Below are 14989 nucleotides of genomic sequence, written 5' to 3' on the forward strand. Positions count from 1 at the left end.
GACACTATTTGCAAAACTTTTCCACATTTAATGGGATATATATTTTTTGTTCAATTTGATTTTAAATCAGATATATCTGCTTAAAGAAATATAAAAAAAACTAAAAAGGTACAAAACCCAGTTAAATAAGGGTGCATATAGTTAAACAAAAACTGATAAAACACACTTTGATTCAGTTTTAGTATTAGATTATTATGTGTTCATAAGCTGCCATTAGGTATAGTGAGTGTGATTAACCAGACTCACTATACTTCAGCCATAATGTTAGTGTCTAGACTTTTATAAGCTTTACTTAAAGCCAGGTCTTACAGAGAAGCTACAGGGGATCAAAAGTCTCATGATGTTCAAAGGTATTAGTCAGGCAAAGAACACAAAAAAATCCATTCTTTACAGTAATACAGTGGGACATTAAAACAATCACCAATAGTCAAAGTAAATGGGGAACAGCAAGAGCTTTACAAGAACTGAGGTTAATCCAAAAATATATAAAAAGACTAGACTGACGCTGGTCAGAGAGGCTGCTAACAGTAACACCGAAGGAGCTGCAGTTATTTCTGCCCAGTAACGGCTGTGTTCTAGATTGATCATAAATCTCTGGTTTTCTATTCAGCTGTGGACTAAAGAGTAGAACAGAAGTTTTTTCTTCCAAAGAATTCACTCAAGCCAAGCCAAAATCTTCGAAAACCTCATGAAAGAATGGGTTATAGTCTAATGAAAAAAATAGCACAAATCCATGAAGGTACATCTGGAACAAAATGAACACTGAGCATTATCAAAACATCACAACGGCAACAGTGAATCATGGTGATGTTACGGCATCATGATCTGGCGTTACTATTCTTTAGATGCAACAAAGTTTTTACAGTTTCACAGGTGTCAACTCTTTCCAAGTCAAAATGTGGGATTCTTAAAGTCTCTTATCAAGGAGGACGGAAATATGAAATCAAATTAAAAGGTGTTTTAACAAAAGTTTAAATGTGCAGACTAATGAAAGCAGGCTGTCACACTTTTTATATTTTCCTCCAAGCAGTTTTGGTTTTTCTGTTTAACTATAAAGACCATATGTCAAGTATATGGAAATAATTATCTTTCAAAATACAATGGATTATCAGAATTGTTTTTTTTTTTTTTTTTTGCTTCACAAGAACTTTCCATTTCAAGGAGGTGTGTACACTTCAGCCACTGTTAATCATTATAACTTAGACAAACTGTGCCTTGCAAAATTAGCCAGACGGTGAAATGAATGTTCACAGACACTCCATTTGACCTTGCTGAGGTTTAGCTATTTTGTAAAGAATTGACAGGAATTTCAGTTTTTAGTTGTGTAAAGCAAATCTCAAAGCACTTCGAGCTTTGTGCTCTAAAGTACAGATTAGCATTGTGCAAATGTATTTTTCACATTTGTATTTGTAAAAAAAAAATTCAAGCACAAGGATTGTTTTATCTCATAAATTCTAAAAATAAATCTTTTGGTGTTTTGGCTTTGTACCACGACTAAAGGTGAAAATGCAGAAGCTGTGTGAATACTGGAATGTGTATATTTGTACAACACTTCACCCTTTGCGATGGCATTTGACTTAACTACAACAAAGGACACATGGAAGAGACATTAGAGGTGTGCAGAGGGCGAAGGTGCTGCTGACACCTGCAGTTTCCCACGTTAACCTGCACTCACCTGCCTCCTGACAGCCGGGGCAGCTGGAGGAAACGAGCTGTGTAACACTAAACCCAGACTTGCTGAGTTAGTTGTTTTTACAAAAATAGTCTTTATGGAGTGTATGAGCTTTTGTGGACCTGCAAACATTGCGGGTTCAGGCGCTGCATGATGTGAACATAATAGACCACGCCACTTTAATTATAGAAATCTAATGACAAGATGGCTGATTATGTCTCTGTTGTTTCAAATTTTCTACAAAGTGATTCTTAACAAAAAATGTTTCACTTATCTTTAGCCAAAAATGAAATGCTCCTTTGAATGTAACCGCATCCAAATCAACTTAGCTTCTTAATTAACACTTTGTCTATCTCCTGCTTTTAAATGGTTCATTCCGTTGCAGAGAATAATAGCTTTTGATGAGGGTGACACACATTTCACACACCTAGCTAAAGTGGTAATTATACAATGGGTACAACAGTTCTGTGTCTTTTCAAATTGCAAGTGACAACCTGTGAGTTCAGCAACACAAAAAAAAAAAAAATCACAGATCATGACGTACACTTACTGAACACTTTTTCATGTTTATTTATTTCAAACATGTTCACAATTTCTCTCAGTTGCATCATTCTGGCGCTGCCTATTGAAGCTGACGATTCAGTGCGGCCGCCATCTTGGATGGGTCTCTCACACGATCCCAGTGCATTTATTTGTACTGAGGTAGCTGTTTGCCCAACTAAAATAAATCACAACTCCCCAAATTTGTACCCGGTTGTCACACGGTTTGGTTTGTTACGGCAGAGATGTGGTTATGATACAGGACACTGTTACACATAAAAATAACATGTTTTCATTCTAAAATATGTTATTTTGTGCTCTTAACAGACAGACATGGTGTATTAATGAATAAATACGATGGATAAATAAAGATGGATGGATGGATGGATGTATTCCATGCTGAAATACTAAAAAAAAGTTAGAAAAGTTAGAAATCAAAAAACCTCAGCTGTCAGGTCTGATTTCCTGCAGTTAAACATTATTTTTAAGTTGTTGTTCTATACTCTTTAACATACAGACATGTGGCACAGTATTGTATAAATACATGATTTGATACTGAATTACTATATTTTATGATTATATGATATGTCATATTATTAAATATGACATATTTAATAATATAGTTCAGCCTTAGTTTGTGAAAATACTGAGATAACAAACCAATAAGCATAACATTATGGTCCATCGGTTTCTGGGTTTCTGCAATGTTTTCACCATGTAAAAACTCATCTTCAGAACCAGTCTCAGCCCAAAATGGTGATCTGCCTTTCAGTAGTTTTTTTTCTTTCTTTTGTTTTTTTCTTCTTTTTTTTCTCCTTTTTTTTAATTTTTTTTCCCTTTTTCAGTAGTTATCACCGGTTATGGCAACCATAACCTGCAGAAAATACTGTCAAAGTTGCCCCCTCTGCATTTACTCCCATTGGCTGCTATGCCAGACTAGAGTAGAAAAGACTCGTATCTACGTATAGAATGTCTAAGGTTTATTCAACAATATCAACTTACCTTGGCTGAACAGTCTTCGCTCGTCATCTTGAACTTGGCGGCACATCGTCCTCGTCTCTCTTGACTTTGCAACCTGCGCAGCACTCTCCGAAGGGCTGGTGTGGGGGTGTTTTGTGTTGTTACAATTTGAAACACTGGGTATCATTATTCCTTATTGCTCCTTTAAACCAGAGAGATTGTTGCGGAAGAAAATCCTATTAGTTCAGCAGTTTCTGATTGTCTCCCCTTCTGATCCTTGGTTGGAATTTTAGCAAGTCATATTCACCACATATACATGCTTAGATGCATCCCTAAGCATGCAATTGAACAGATGTACCTAATAAAGTGGCCAACCGTGACGCAACAGCCCTTGCACTTGATAAACTGCCTTTCCAAACGCCCCCCTTCACACACACACCACCATCACCACCCACCCCCCTGGTTTTCTCACTCAGTCTCTCCCCTCAGACTCTCCCTCCCTCTCTCCTTGGTTGCTCTCTTTCTCTCCCTCAGACACTCTGTTGACAAACTCAAGGCTGCTCTGTCGTGAACCATCTCTTTGATTTATGCTGTCTTTTTGGATCAACACTGCTTCATGTCATCCGAGCCTTGTGGTAGGTAGAGGAAGAGAGGGAGGGGCCAGGTGACACACATGCACATGCTGATGGACACTTTTCCTCATTCGGTGGCTGCCAAGGTGCCGGTGACAAGAGTGGCCGGACCAACTTCTGCTGCGCATCAGGGGGAATCACTTCTACTTACCTGTGCTGTGTCTGTTGCCTGGAGGTCACTTTTCAGTGCAGTTTGAGTCTGCGTTGAACATCAGCTAAACTCTCTGAGACACTGAAGACGAGCAAGAGTGCAAGAGATGGGAAAAGATCAATACTTCAGACTCTCAGACATCTAAACTTACTTTCTCTTGGTCCAAAGCTGTTATGTTTGCTCTCTCACACGTGGAGGAAGCGAGTTCGCCTTGAATCTGGCCCACGCTTGGCCGGCAGAGACCTGACCCAGAGCGAACACTCCGAGGGGAAGCCAGCGAGGACATGTTGTTGTTTTGAATCACGCCGGACAGCTGTGTGAGGCATGGCCGTGCGTGGGACATCTCTCCCGGTGGGCCCTGGCTCTCTGCTGTAGCCCCAGATGCGAGCTTCAGAGGCAGGCATGGCTGGCAGGCAGATGCCCCTGCTCCTGCTGGTGGTGGCGGTGGAGGTGCTGACGGGAGGCTGTGTGCCAGGGGACAGCTCAGGGAAGCACAGAGGAGGGTGGAAATGGAAAGGTGACAGGAGCAGTGAGTAACTCATCTCTACACTCTTCTTCTCTTGTTTTTTTCTTTTTAACTCTCTTATTCTTTATCTTAGATTTTACTCTGTCTCCACTATTTCCTTTTAACTCTCTGAACCTGCCAGCCATGTTCCCAGAAGCATTCGGCTTTATGTTCTAGTTTGCTTTGATTTCCAGTGGCTGTTAAAGTCTCAGCTCATTCCTCTCTGTTGCAGGCACCTGCATATGGGTGGGAAGTAAATCATTTATACAAGGCCAACAGCCTCGGTGTGTGTTGCCGGTTTTAGGAGATATCAATATGTGTGTGACTGCAAAAGTGCATCTCTGCTTTTGGACACGCTGCGGGTTGTGTTTTACGCTGTATCATCTTTGTTTTCCTTTGTATTCTTTCTCCACAGCATGGCTAACATGCCGGTATGAAAATCTTTCTGGGTCTTACTCGCACTAGTGATCAATTGATCAGAGTTGGGTAGTAAATGGCTACTTAGAGAGACGGGGCGGCCCATTTCCTGGGTGTAAGAGCTCGGGGTAGCTCTCAGTTCATTACAGACGCTGACACATGAGTGCATGCATGATGGGAGGAGAGAGCAGTGAGCTGCGGTTGCTTCAGGATATTGCTGCTGTCTTCAGGCTTCTGGCTGCCGGGCTAATGGGATTGTTTGGCATGCCAGCACTGCTCGGAGCTGTGTGATGAAGGGTGAGGGGAGGAGGTGTGTCCCTTTGTGTCTGTGCCCTCTTTGGAGGTTAACAGGAGATTGCTATCTTGATACTGTTCCAAGATTAAATGACTGGGATGGGGTGGAAAAGGCACTGGGGAAACTAAGGGTAAGCCACTTTCCTTTCCAAGGAGACGCAAGCTGCTCTCAGGATGACATGAAAAGTGATCTGACTTACAGTTTTAGGTGGCAATGTCACCAGAACGTTGCTGCTATGTTTAGCTACGGATTTTAAAAACCAAATCTCTAACATACCATAGACATCCCCCTTATAACATTTCCGGCATGGCATCATTTGGATATGCAGGTCCTTGAAAAAAGTGTTTAGAGCTGTTTGAACATGTTATTTTTTTATAATTGTCCAACCAGAAAGTCAATTTACTTCATTTAGCAGGCCGACACGAATAGTATACAATTGTGATAGCAAGGGAAATCTGTCGTTGCTAATAAAATTTGGATCAGTGTAGTAGGCATTTGGAACCCCCCCCCCCCGCCCCATTACTCTGATGCCCCTAAATAAAATCCTGTGCCAATAATAGTCCTGAGAAATGACCTAACAGGTAAATAAATTCCACTTGTGTATAACTGAAAATTAACATGAATACAGCTGTTCTGTTGCATCGGTGTGGTGGAACACAGCAAACACGAATAAGGGGTCTCTGGTCAGATGAGAAAAAAAGGTCCACACACTGAAATCTGTGGCAGAATACAAATCGTGCAAATATTCCTGAAGCAACTTCCTTATGTTAAAACATAGTGGTGACAGCATCATGCTGTGGGACAGCTTTTATTCAGCAGGCACACGTAAGCTGATGAGATGGATGGAGATAAATCCAGGGCAATCTTGGAAGAAAACTTTTTCAAAGGCGAAAAAGACCTGAGACAGGGGAAGAGGTTCATATTCCAGCAAGACGACCCCAGATTTGCATTCAATAGGGGGGACTTCAAACCACTTTCGTACTATGTAGTTATAAACATAAAATGTGTTCTGAATCTTCCCTGTCAATCAGATTTATTGAAATCTCATAGTTTTTCAAGTGAAGCACTGTGCGCCATAAGGAGTTAAAAATGTTTGCTCCTCATTTAATTCAATTAAATTTTATTTATCTAGTGCCAATTCACAATACACGTCATCTCTAGGCACTTTACAAAGTCAAATTGAATCAAATCATTCATGGTTAAAACCCTTTTGCTGGGGTATAACCATGATCTCTTATTACTGTGGGGAAAATAGGGAAAGAAAATTAAACCCAAAAGAGTTTTGGAATAAACAGAATCTCAATAAAGTATTAAGGTTTGAGGGTTCAAAACTTGGTTAGTTTAAATCCTGTCCAGATCATAGACATATGGTTGTGTTTAGCAGAAAGAGACTTATCCAATGAAAATTCTCTGCTCAGTTTCACTCTCACATCAACCAAAAGCCTTGTTGTTTAGTCTTTGTTCTTGGTTTTTAAATAACGCTCTGATTCCAGGTACATTATTTAGAGAATCTGAAGTTTTCTGACAGAATGAACATCAATTAAACCGAAATGATTGGCATTCACAGATTTCTACTTTAAATAAAACAGCAGAGCAAAGGAAAAACAAGTGTAGGGTTTGCACTTTGAAAAAGGGGAAACTGTTACAACAACAAACCTAGAAAGATCGGTCACATCTGTAACTGCTCTGCATCAAACAAAGCTGATCCAACGCAGAAAAAAAATAAATATAGAATCGTAGTTGACTCAGTGGTCTGTGTGGGGATTAGCTGATCTGTGTGGCCTGATGCAATAGATGGACTACTTACTGTACTTTAACTACTTAAACATTTCAAAAAGGTTTGTTCAGGACATGACCTAACTCTGTGTCCTAAAGAGTCTCAGTAAAATGACTCATCAGTCACCAGGGGCCGTCTGCATTTCTCACTTGTTAGTTCGGCTCAACCAACCAATAAACATGGGCCATGTATTCAGCCACAACTATTGTCTCACGTTTTTTTTTTTCTTTTCTGTCCTTAACTAACCTTATAATGGTGATGGATGAGGTGCATTAAAGGATTTACAGCTGGTTTGGCGCAGGGGATTCCACATATAACTCACCCAATGCTTTTCAAATTCAATTTTAGATGTTGACACAGTAGTTTTGTTTTTTTTTTTTTTTTGTGAAAAATTTCCATCTGTCCATGTTCTTTACCTACTTGTCCGAGTAACGTGGAAGTGGGACTGGTGCCTATCTCTAGCTGTCATCCCCACTTGCATTTCAACTGTGGGTATGAAGTTACTGTGTCTTCAATACCTTGAAGCCTATAATTGCTCTGAGCACCTTTATGCTCTGTGTTTTAGTGAACTACAGTGTAACCAGTAATTTAAGTAATTTACTACAGTTGCTTTGGGATATTTACTCTTATATCCATTAGATGGCAACAGGGGCAAACAAAAAAGATGTGGTTTAAAGGAAGGAATGAGTATTAATGAGCATCATGTGGTTTGGGTCAGAGGCCAGATGCAGATCAGACAGTCTTAGCCACAGACACACAGTCATCAGAAACCCAGTCCAAACCAGTAGACGCTCACAAGCATGCAGAATAATTATTATAGATGCCTCACTGTGTGTAAGGAATGCATATTTCAAATAGGCACCATTAGTGTGGGGTCTAAATTTTTCTTTAAGCTTCAAAATGTAGGATTTTCCCCTAATTATCTATTTTATTTCTAATCCCAATATTAAGCACAATAAAAAAAATAACTAATATTTCTCATTCAGCCATTATGAATTCATGGTTAGAAATGGTAATGAGCAGAGTTACACCAATGCTTTATTTTTTTCTCAAACCTTTGCAGACTAATATTCCCCTTTTTAAATAGCTACAAATGTCAATTATCACTTGTCATGCAAGGTCAGGGATAAGACTAAGGAAGGTCAGCCAGTAATATAAGGCGAAGAGGTGGATAAGTAATTTGGTTTCTTCAGTTTCTGTAATAATTGAAAATTCATCGCCTCTGACTACTTTCAAATTAGGGCTTCTTAATTAATTTTTGCAGATGAAAAAAAAAAACAACAGGCTGTATTAAGCTTTTTTTCAGTTTCACATATTACTACATCTACTAATGCGTAATAATTAAGTCACTGTGCAAAGCTATTGTCCTTCTGTCACAGTTTTCTGATCTCAGCATGTATGCCAGTGGTAGACATAAAGTAACAAAGAGCAATTTTGGAAACCTTGGAAGTCCTGTGAAGTCATTCATTATGCGTGTCGCTGTTAATGCACACGATTTGTTTGGTGCCTGTGTGCTGGGATTAAAGGCGTAAAGTTTACAGGATGTTTCTGTGTCAGAAAAAGGTACGTTACTGTTTAGTGACGTCACAGTTCATTTTTTTCCCCCCATAATTGAGCCCTTGAAATTCTGGGAATGGACGTTTTTTTTTTTTTTTTGTTTTTTTTTTTCTGTGCACAATCTTCAAATGCTCTCAGGAAGAAAAATTAATTGCTGAATTAATTAGAAAATCGACATGCTATAACTACCGACATGCCGATGGTTATAGCAACTTGGAAAATTCAGTGTGGAAAAGTTGGTAAAAACCTTGTCAGTTCAGATAAAATGTCTCAATGGCATAGTATGAGATTAAGTAATATTATTATTAGGTCACAGCTGCTATGTTTGTGTAAGCCTGCAAAAAAATCAAGGTTGCTTTTTTTTCCCCTTTACTGTGCTGCTTTGTTTTTTTAGCTGTAGTGTCATAAACATCAGATCAGAGACCTTAAGTTGTAGCTTTAAGAATTTATTTAGTTTATTTTTATTACTATGAAACAAAAATAATTCTAGTTAACTGTAGCGCTTGGAAACGTTGGACATAACCACTTTAGACTAGAAAGCCCCAAGGATTTACTTAGTTTAATTCTTATTATGAATACAAACAATCAGTGATGAAGCTTGTCCCTGTGAAACTAAAGACGTCTAGTCAAGGGTTTACTTAGCTTATTCTAGTTGTAGCTTTAAATAAGTTTGATAAAATGACTTTAGATCAGAAACCCCTAAGGATTTACGTAAATTATTTCTTATTATGACTAGAAACAATTAAGTACTGCACTTTTATGCAAGTACAGTGATTTTGTGTTTTCTGTATGTTTGTTAATGTATGAGTAGAAACAATTAAGCTTTGAATGTTAGTGATAAAGCTTGTTCCACTGAAATTAAAGTTGTCTAGTCAAGGATTTACTTAGCTTATTTCTTTGTCAAAGTAATGTTTTTCTTTTCCTATGTAATATTTCCCTCTGTAACGTTTTTTTTCTCTCCATACTTTAAAAGTATTTGATCAGAAACCAGTGAAGTGGCATCGCTGCCACATTCTCCAAAGGCATCTCTTGTTGAGTTTTGAGAATTTTTGTGATGCTTTCTTTTGCTAAAACAATATTTAAATGTATGACTGGTCTTGCCCCAGATTTAATTAGTCAGTTAATACAAAAACATAATAATGAAGGTGTGAGAACGAGAGCTGAAGTAAGTGGAAATTGTTGAGTCGAAGGTGCAGAACAGCTTTTGGTCAATCAGCATTTTCTGTCAAAGGATCACAGCTGTGGAACGCTTTACCACAGGATCTGAAGTGGCTGTCAGACACGAGGCTTTTCTCAGCAAAACTGAAGCACTGGCTGAAAGAACATCAACACTGTGAACATTAATAAAATGATTTGGAGATGTGTTTTCTTTCTTTATTTAACCTTTGCAATGTGATTTGTAATTTTATAGTAGTTTTATATGGGTCATAAATCTGTAACTTTGAATTTGCACAAGCAGTTTAACATTTTTAGTTGTTTTCCTGGCTCAAAGGCCTGACCAAGAACTGGGGCAGTAAATTAACATTCTGCTAGAAGGTCTATGTACTGCATCAGTTGTCCACTGGTAACAATGTCTTAATTGTACTGTCCCTCTTAAAATAAATAACATGAAATGTAGAACAGATTACTGGATCAATGTGTGCTTCTGTGCATTTTTGTCTCTCTTGTTGTGTCTCTGCTCTGTCTTCTCTAACCCCCAGTCGGTCGAGGCAGATGACCGATCATACAGAGCCCGGTTCTGCTGGAGGTTTTCCTTCCCGTTAATGGGGAGTTTTTCTTTCCGCTTTCGCTCCATGCTTGCTCAGTATGAGCGATTGCTGCAAAGCCATGGACAATGCAGATGACTCTCCCTGTTGCTTCTCCATGAGTAAATGCTGCTTGTCAGGACTTTGAAGCAATCAACTGGTTCCCTGATATAGGAAATTTTTGACCAATCTGTATAATATGATTGAATTTGACTTTTTAAAGTGCCTCGAGATGACATGTTTCATGAATTGCCGCTATATGAATAAAATTGAATTGAACTGAAATGTAATGTACAGCACTTTGAATCGTCTTATTACTGAAAGGTGCTATATAAATAAACTTGCCTTCCCTTGCCTCATCGGTGCGGTACATATGGTGTCTCTGAGTTGTAACGCTCACATGGACAAATTTTTCAAGATGCCCAAAAGATTATCAGTAGGTGATACAAGGAGTTTCTGGTTTGCACATAGACTCTGCATTTTACATCATAACAGGAAAGGCCCAACACACTTCAGTCAAAAGGTTTTACTTATTTAATCGTGAGACAGGCAATGACGTCTCAATTGTCTGAAATTCTTCAGGAAAGCCCTGACTGAACGCAGGGAAAATCCAAACTCATCAGACAGTCGGTCTGCTGTGCTGAAGCAGCAAAGCCTATCATCCAACCACAGTTAAAAGCTTGCAGGCCGTTTACCATCCCTGACAAAAATCTGCTTGGGTCTGTTTTCCTCTTGCCCCACTGATGAAGTGGTAATTATAGCAGAGACCTCACACCTCTGGAAAGCAGAATAACTTGATGCTGAAGTCACTCTGTTGTTCTGCCACGTTTCCATAATGTTGCTGACCTGCAGAATCATAGGAATCACTTATGTAGGTGGGATTTTATGAGCAAAGCTTCCAGTTACTGGTGCTAGAATCTTGTGGGCAGTATGCATCAGCAACTTTCCTTCTTTACTCATTGATTTTTGATTAATCGATTTTATTGCACATAGCGAAAGTTGTGGCAAAAATATTTATTTACAAATTCTTATTCAACCTTAAAACAAAAAGGCATAGTTATTTCTTTTTTTTTATGTTTGTTACTGTTTTGTTGTCCGGTCTTCTGCAGTGAAGACAGTTACACTTCAGTGTGAACACTATCCAGGTTGGCCGGTGGTTGGACATCCATGGAGCATGCATGTCAGTTTATGTGACAGACCAACAAAAAGTAACATATTTGTAAAATTGAAGGAACATGATCATGATGGTCTTGAACCTTTTTTTCTGGGAGTTGTAGTGTCATTTTGTTCCATGATCTATGCATGTTCTTTACGCCACCCAATCAACTGAAGGGTCCAAACATGGAATAGGGTAAATAAGCTAAGAGTTGCTTTATTGTCCCGTTGTGGGGAATGAAATGAAAGTCGTCCTACTAATAATATACCCCTAATCCACCTCAGGAGGTAGTAATAAACTCATAACCACTGTGAAGTCTAAGGGGTGGTGCAGGACTGCAGATGGAGTGTGCTTTGTGATATGATGCAAAGCAAAGACAGCTGCAAAAGCAGCAGAAGTCTGCAGTGCAGAGTGAGAACAGACAAAGCAGATGATCTTCAATAGTCCATCTAAGTTACACACTCATTGCAATGTTTGAGCTTGGTTTAGTTTAGGGCTATCAGAGCAAAGGAGGCCGAATGCAAATCCATGATGCATTTTTCACATAATCAAAAAAGAAAGTAGATAGAAAACTTGGTATAATTTTCATTTAACTTCATTTCTAATTTGCAAATTGGAAACTTGCATGTGGAATGATTGCTGTTTTTCATTCTCATTCCAAATAGTTTTATGTATTTATAATACACTGGGTGCCACTGACTGATTTTATGCAACATCACTGTAAGTAGAAGAGCTCAGAAATGGTTACAGACCACCTGAAGGCACAGTTGGTTATATCACAACAGAATGTCTGGCTTTGGAAGCATTCCCACTCTATAGCTGCTGTGAGAGCTCTGGACTGTACTGTTGGTATCTTGCATTATTTCCAGTGCTGTGGATTTGTGGCCAAAAAAGTCTGGTTAGTCAGGAACCAGATGTACCTTTTTATAGTCTCAACTTTTTAGAATTAGAATTCTCTTAATGTTTTTTCTGTCTGTTGAAAATAAAAATAACTAAACAATAATGCTAAAGAATCATCAACCACCTTTAGCTGATTTCATGTGTTGCAGAGCTGACAGAACAGAGAGCAGTGCAATGCAGAGAGAGAGAAGGTGTGGATAGTTTCACCTTCTCTCTGGTTGCTTTTCTCACCTTTGTGGATTTATGACCATCTTCTCACGGCCTGTGGCCCTCTGGTGTCTCGGCTTTCCCATGTGTCATGTGACACCACTTCATTCCCGGCAGCAAAACCATCAAAAGCTTGGCCCCAGGCTTTCCTTGGGGAAGTTTAACACTTCCAAAAATATGGCATACATGTTAGCACTTATTGTGCTATGAAGACATAAAGCACACCGAATGTTGACATTCCTATTAAGATTATCAATACATTTACTTTCTTTAAGTAAGAAAAGCAGACACAAAAGTGTGTCCTTTTCCATTTAGAACAGCTGCTTTGGATTGATACCTGGAGTAAAAACCCAAGTTCTGATGGTCCTACAAGAGGGCTTTTCTTGATGCAATTTCCATATGAATGGTAACTTTTGATTTCACAACTGGTATCCATCTCTTTTTTTTCCATGTGCATGAAAGTGTCTCATTTTCTTTGAACTGCTGTGGCTTCTCTCACATGAGTGGATAATAATAATAAGTGAGAAATGTAATATTAGGGTGTTCCATGAATCCATGCTACGGCTCTGGTCAGAAATTCATATTATGCACACATCATGACCATTATTATTTCGAGCTGTAAATAATACATTTAAACTGGTCTTTCATCAGGGTGGTATTATGGTACAACATATTCACATTTTGAAAAGAAGAATTAGATGCACAAAATGGAGCTGTCTTTTTTCTGTAATTTACGCATATTATATATGGGGTATATACATACAAATATACCCACTAACGTAAATCAAACATTTTTTATGTTGCCAATTAATAAACTTGCTCGGGACAGCAATAAAAGAGAGTAAGGAAGAGTTTTTATTTATTATTATTTACAAAAGCTGTCAAAGACTTATCAGACCACGCGGCATAAAAGGGGAAAAGCAAATTTAGAAACTAAAACTAAAGTGTTTAGTGACAAAAACAGTTCCCAGAACAGTACTAAATCAACACCTAAAGAAAATAAACTATGATGTGAGTGCTTGCTGGTCTAAGGTCAGACAAAGTGACAAAACTCCACTAAATAACTGTATTTTATCTCACTTCATTTGCAGGTGAGGCAGATCCAAGGTAACTGGTAACTAAAATAAATAAATAAACCAACCGGTTACGTGTTAGCAAATAAGATTTGCCTTGCAAATATGAGAGACAGGAATCTATTTAAATAAGTCAAATGATCAATCAGTAGCACAACTCACAAACGGCTATATGTCTTTTTAAACCTAAACAGTAAATAATGCATACGAGTTACCATTCTGACCTGTGTTTGTTGTGCATGACAAGTGTCATAAAGTTTCTGGTATGATTCACACACTTTTGTTCCAGCGTCTTCCAATTTTTGATCGACTTAAACCATTGTGGTTACTGTGTTGCTCTACAACTCTGGGATCAATTGTCGTTCATCTGAGGGTAGCCACTGGGATCTGATCTTTGATTGTCAGAAACAACTGGGTGTTCCAACTGGACCGTGGTCCCAAAAACATCAAAACTGGTCATGGAAGACTTATGTTGAGCTTCCGGTATGACTTCCCCAAAACAAGACATTAATTTAAAAGACACTTTGTAAAGAATCTTTTTTCTTAAAAGCAAAAAGCAAGACCTTAAAATAGTTCATCCAATCCTGATGAGAAGAATGTTCAAATATCCAGCCAGAAATGTGTCAGGATCCTTCTTTTGTCTACAAAAAAGTGGCTTCTTTGTAGGACATTTACCAAAGAAAGGTGGGGGTTCAGATTAGAGAAAATCTGAAATAAATCCAACCTTGTGAATCTAGGTTTTTATTTCTACATTTCCATGAAGATTCCTTTCTGGTGAAAAAATAAATAAATAAATCAAGTAGGTTGTTTAAAATCCAAAAATAATACATTAATGTCCATGAACGGTGCATGTCTGACTGGCATTGTATATGAATGTACTTGATCCTCCATTCTCTGAGCATATTCTTCCACTGAAATGAGTTTTTGAAATGCGTAATAAAATACCGTGAACTGTTTATAGCCTTTAATTATGTCGTCATCGGTACACCCTGGGGCAGATTCTCAGGTGGCAACAAGCTTTAAATCAGTGGGATAATGGTTTGATGAATTGCAGGGAAAATAATATTGTATTGAAGGTGTTTTTGAGGACATAATTTGAGCAATTGTAGGTTGCACAATACAAATCAGTTCCCTTCTTTTGCAAGAGAACTTGGAAATTCATTGATTTACATCAGAACGACACAGCTTTAAAAACACACCATCATTTACCTGAACTCCACAGGTAAAATGTATAGCTTAACCTGTCAGAGACAGCAGGCAATCTGTTATGCCATTATAAATCCTAGTCCAGCCGCCTTCTTTAAGTATTTTGACTCCAAATGTGCCTCAGGTGGTATGTCTGCATTTTCCGCCTGCAAGACCGTTTTGCCCTTGACAATCTAATGAATTTCTTCCCTTGACA

The 14989-nt window shown here is 38.5% G+C and overlaps 1 protein-coding gene across 8 annotated transcripts in view; it reads left to right on the forward strand.

The window, feature by feature from the left end:
* robo1 (roundabout, axon guidance receptor, homolog 1 (Drosophila)) overlaps positions 1 to 14989 on the forward strand; it is a 494194-nt gene that overhangs the window by 255287 nt on the left and 223918 nt on the right. For 2 of the 8 annotated variants that reach the window (XM_036150001.1, XM_036150003.1), the window contains exon 1: positions 3865 to 4484. The exons of 3 other annotated variants lie outside the window; for them this stretch is intronic. In XM_036150001.1, the coding sequence (XP_036005894.1) occupies positions 4337 to 4484 (148 nt within the window). In that variant the 5' untranslated portion in view covers positions 3865 to 4336. Of the gene's footprint in view, positions 1 to 3864; positions 4485 to 14989 lie in introns of those variants that run through there. 3 more of the 8 variants (XM_036149994.1, XM_036149995.1, XM_036149999.1) reach the window with 2 other exon arrangements.

The sequence above is a fragment of the Fundulus heteroclitus genome, chromosome 18, assembly GCF_011125445.2.
Source record: "Fundulus heteroclitus isolate FHET01 chromosome 18, MU-UCD_Fhet_4.1, whole genome shotgun sequence".
In the NCBI taxonomy this organism is placed as follows: domain Eukaryota; kingdom Metazoa; phylum Chordata; class Actinopteri; order Cyprinodontiformes; family Fundulidae; genus Fundulus; species Fundulus heteroclitus.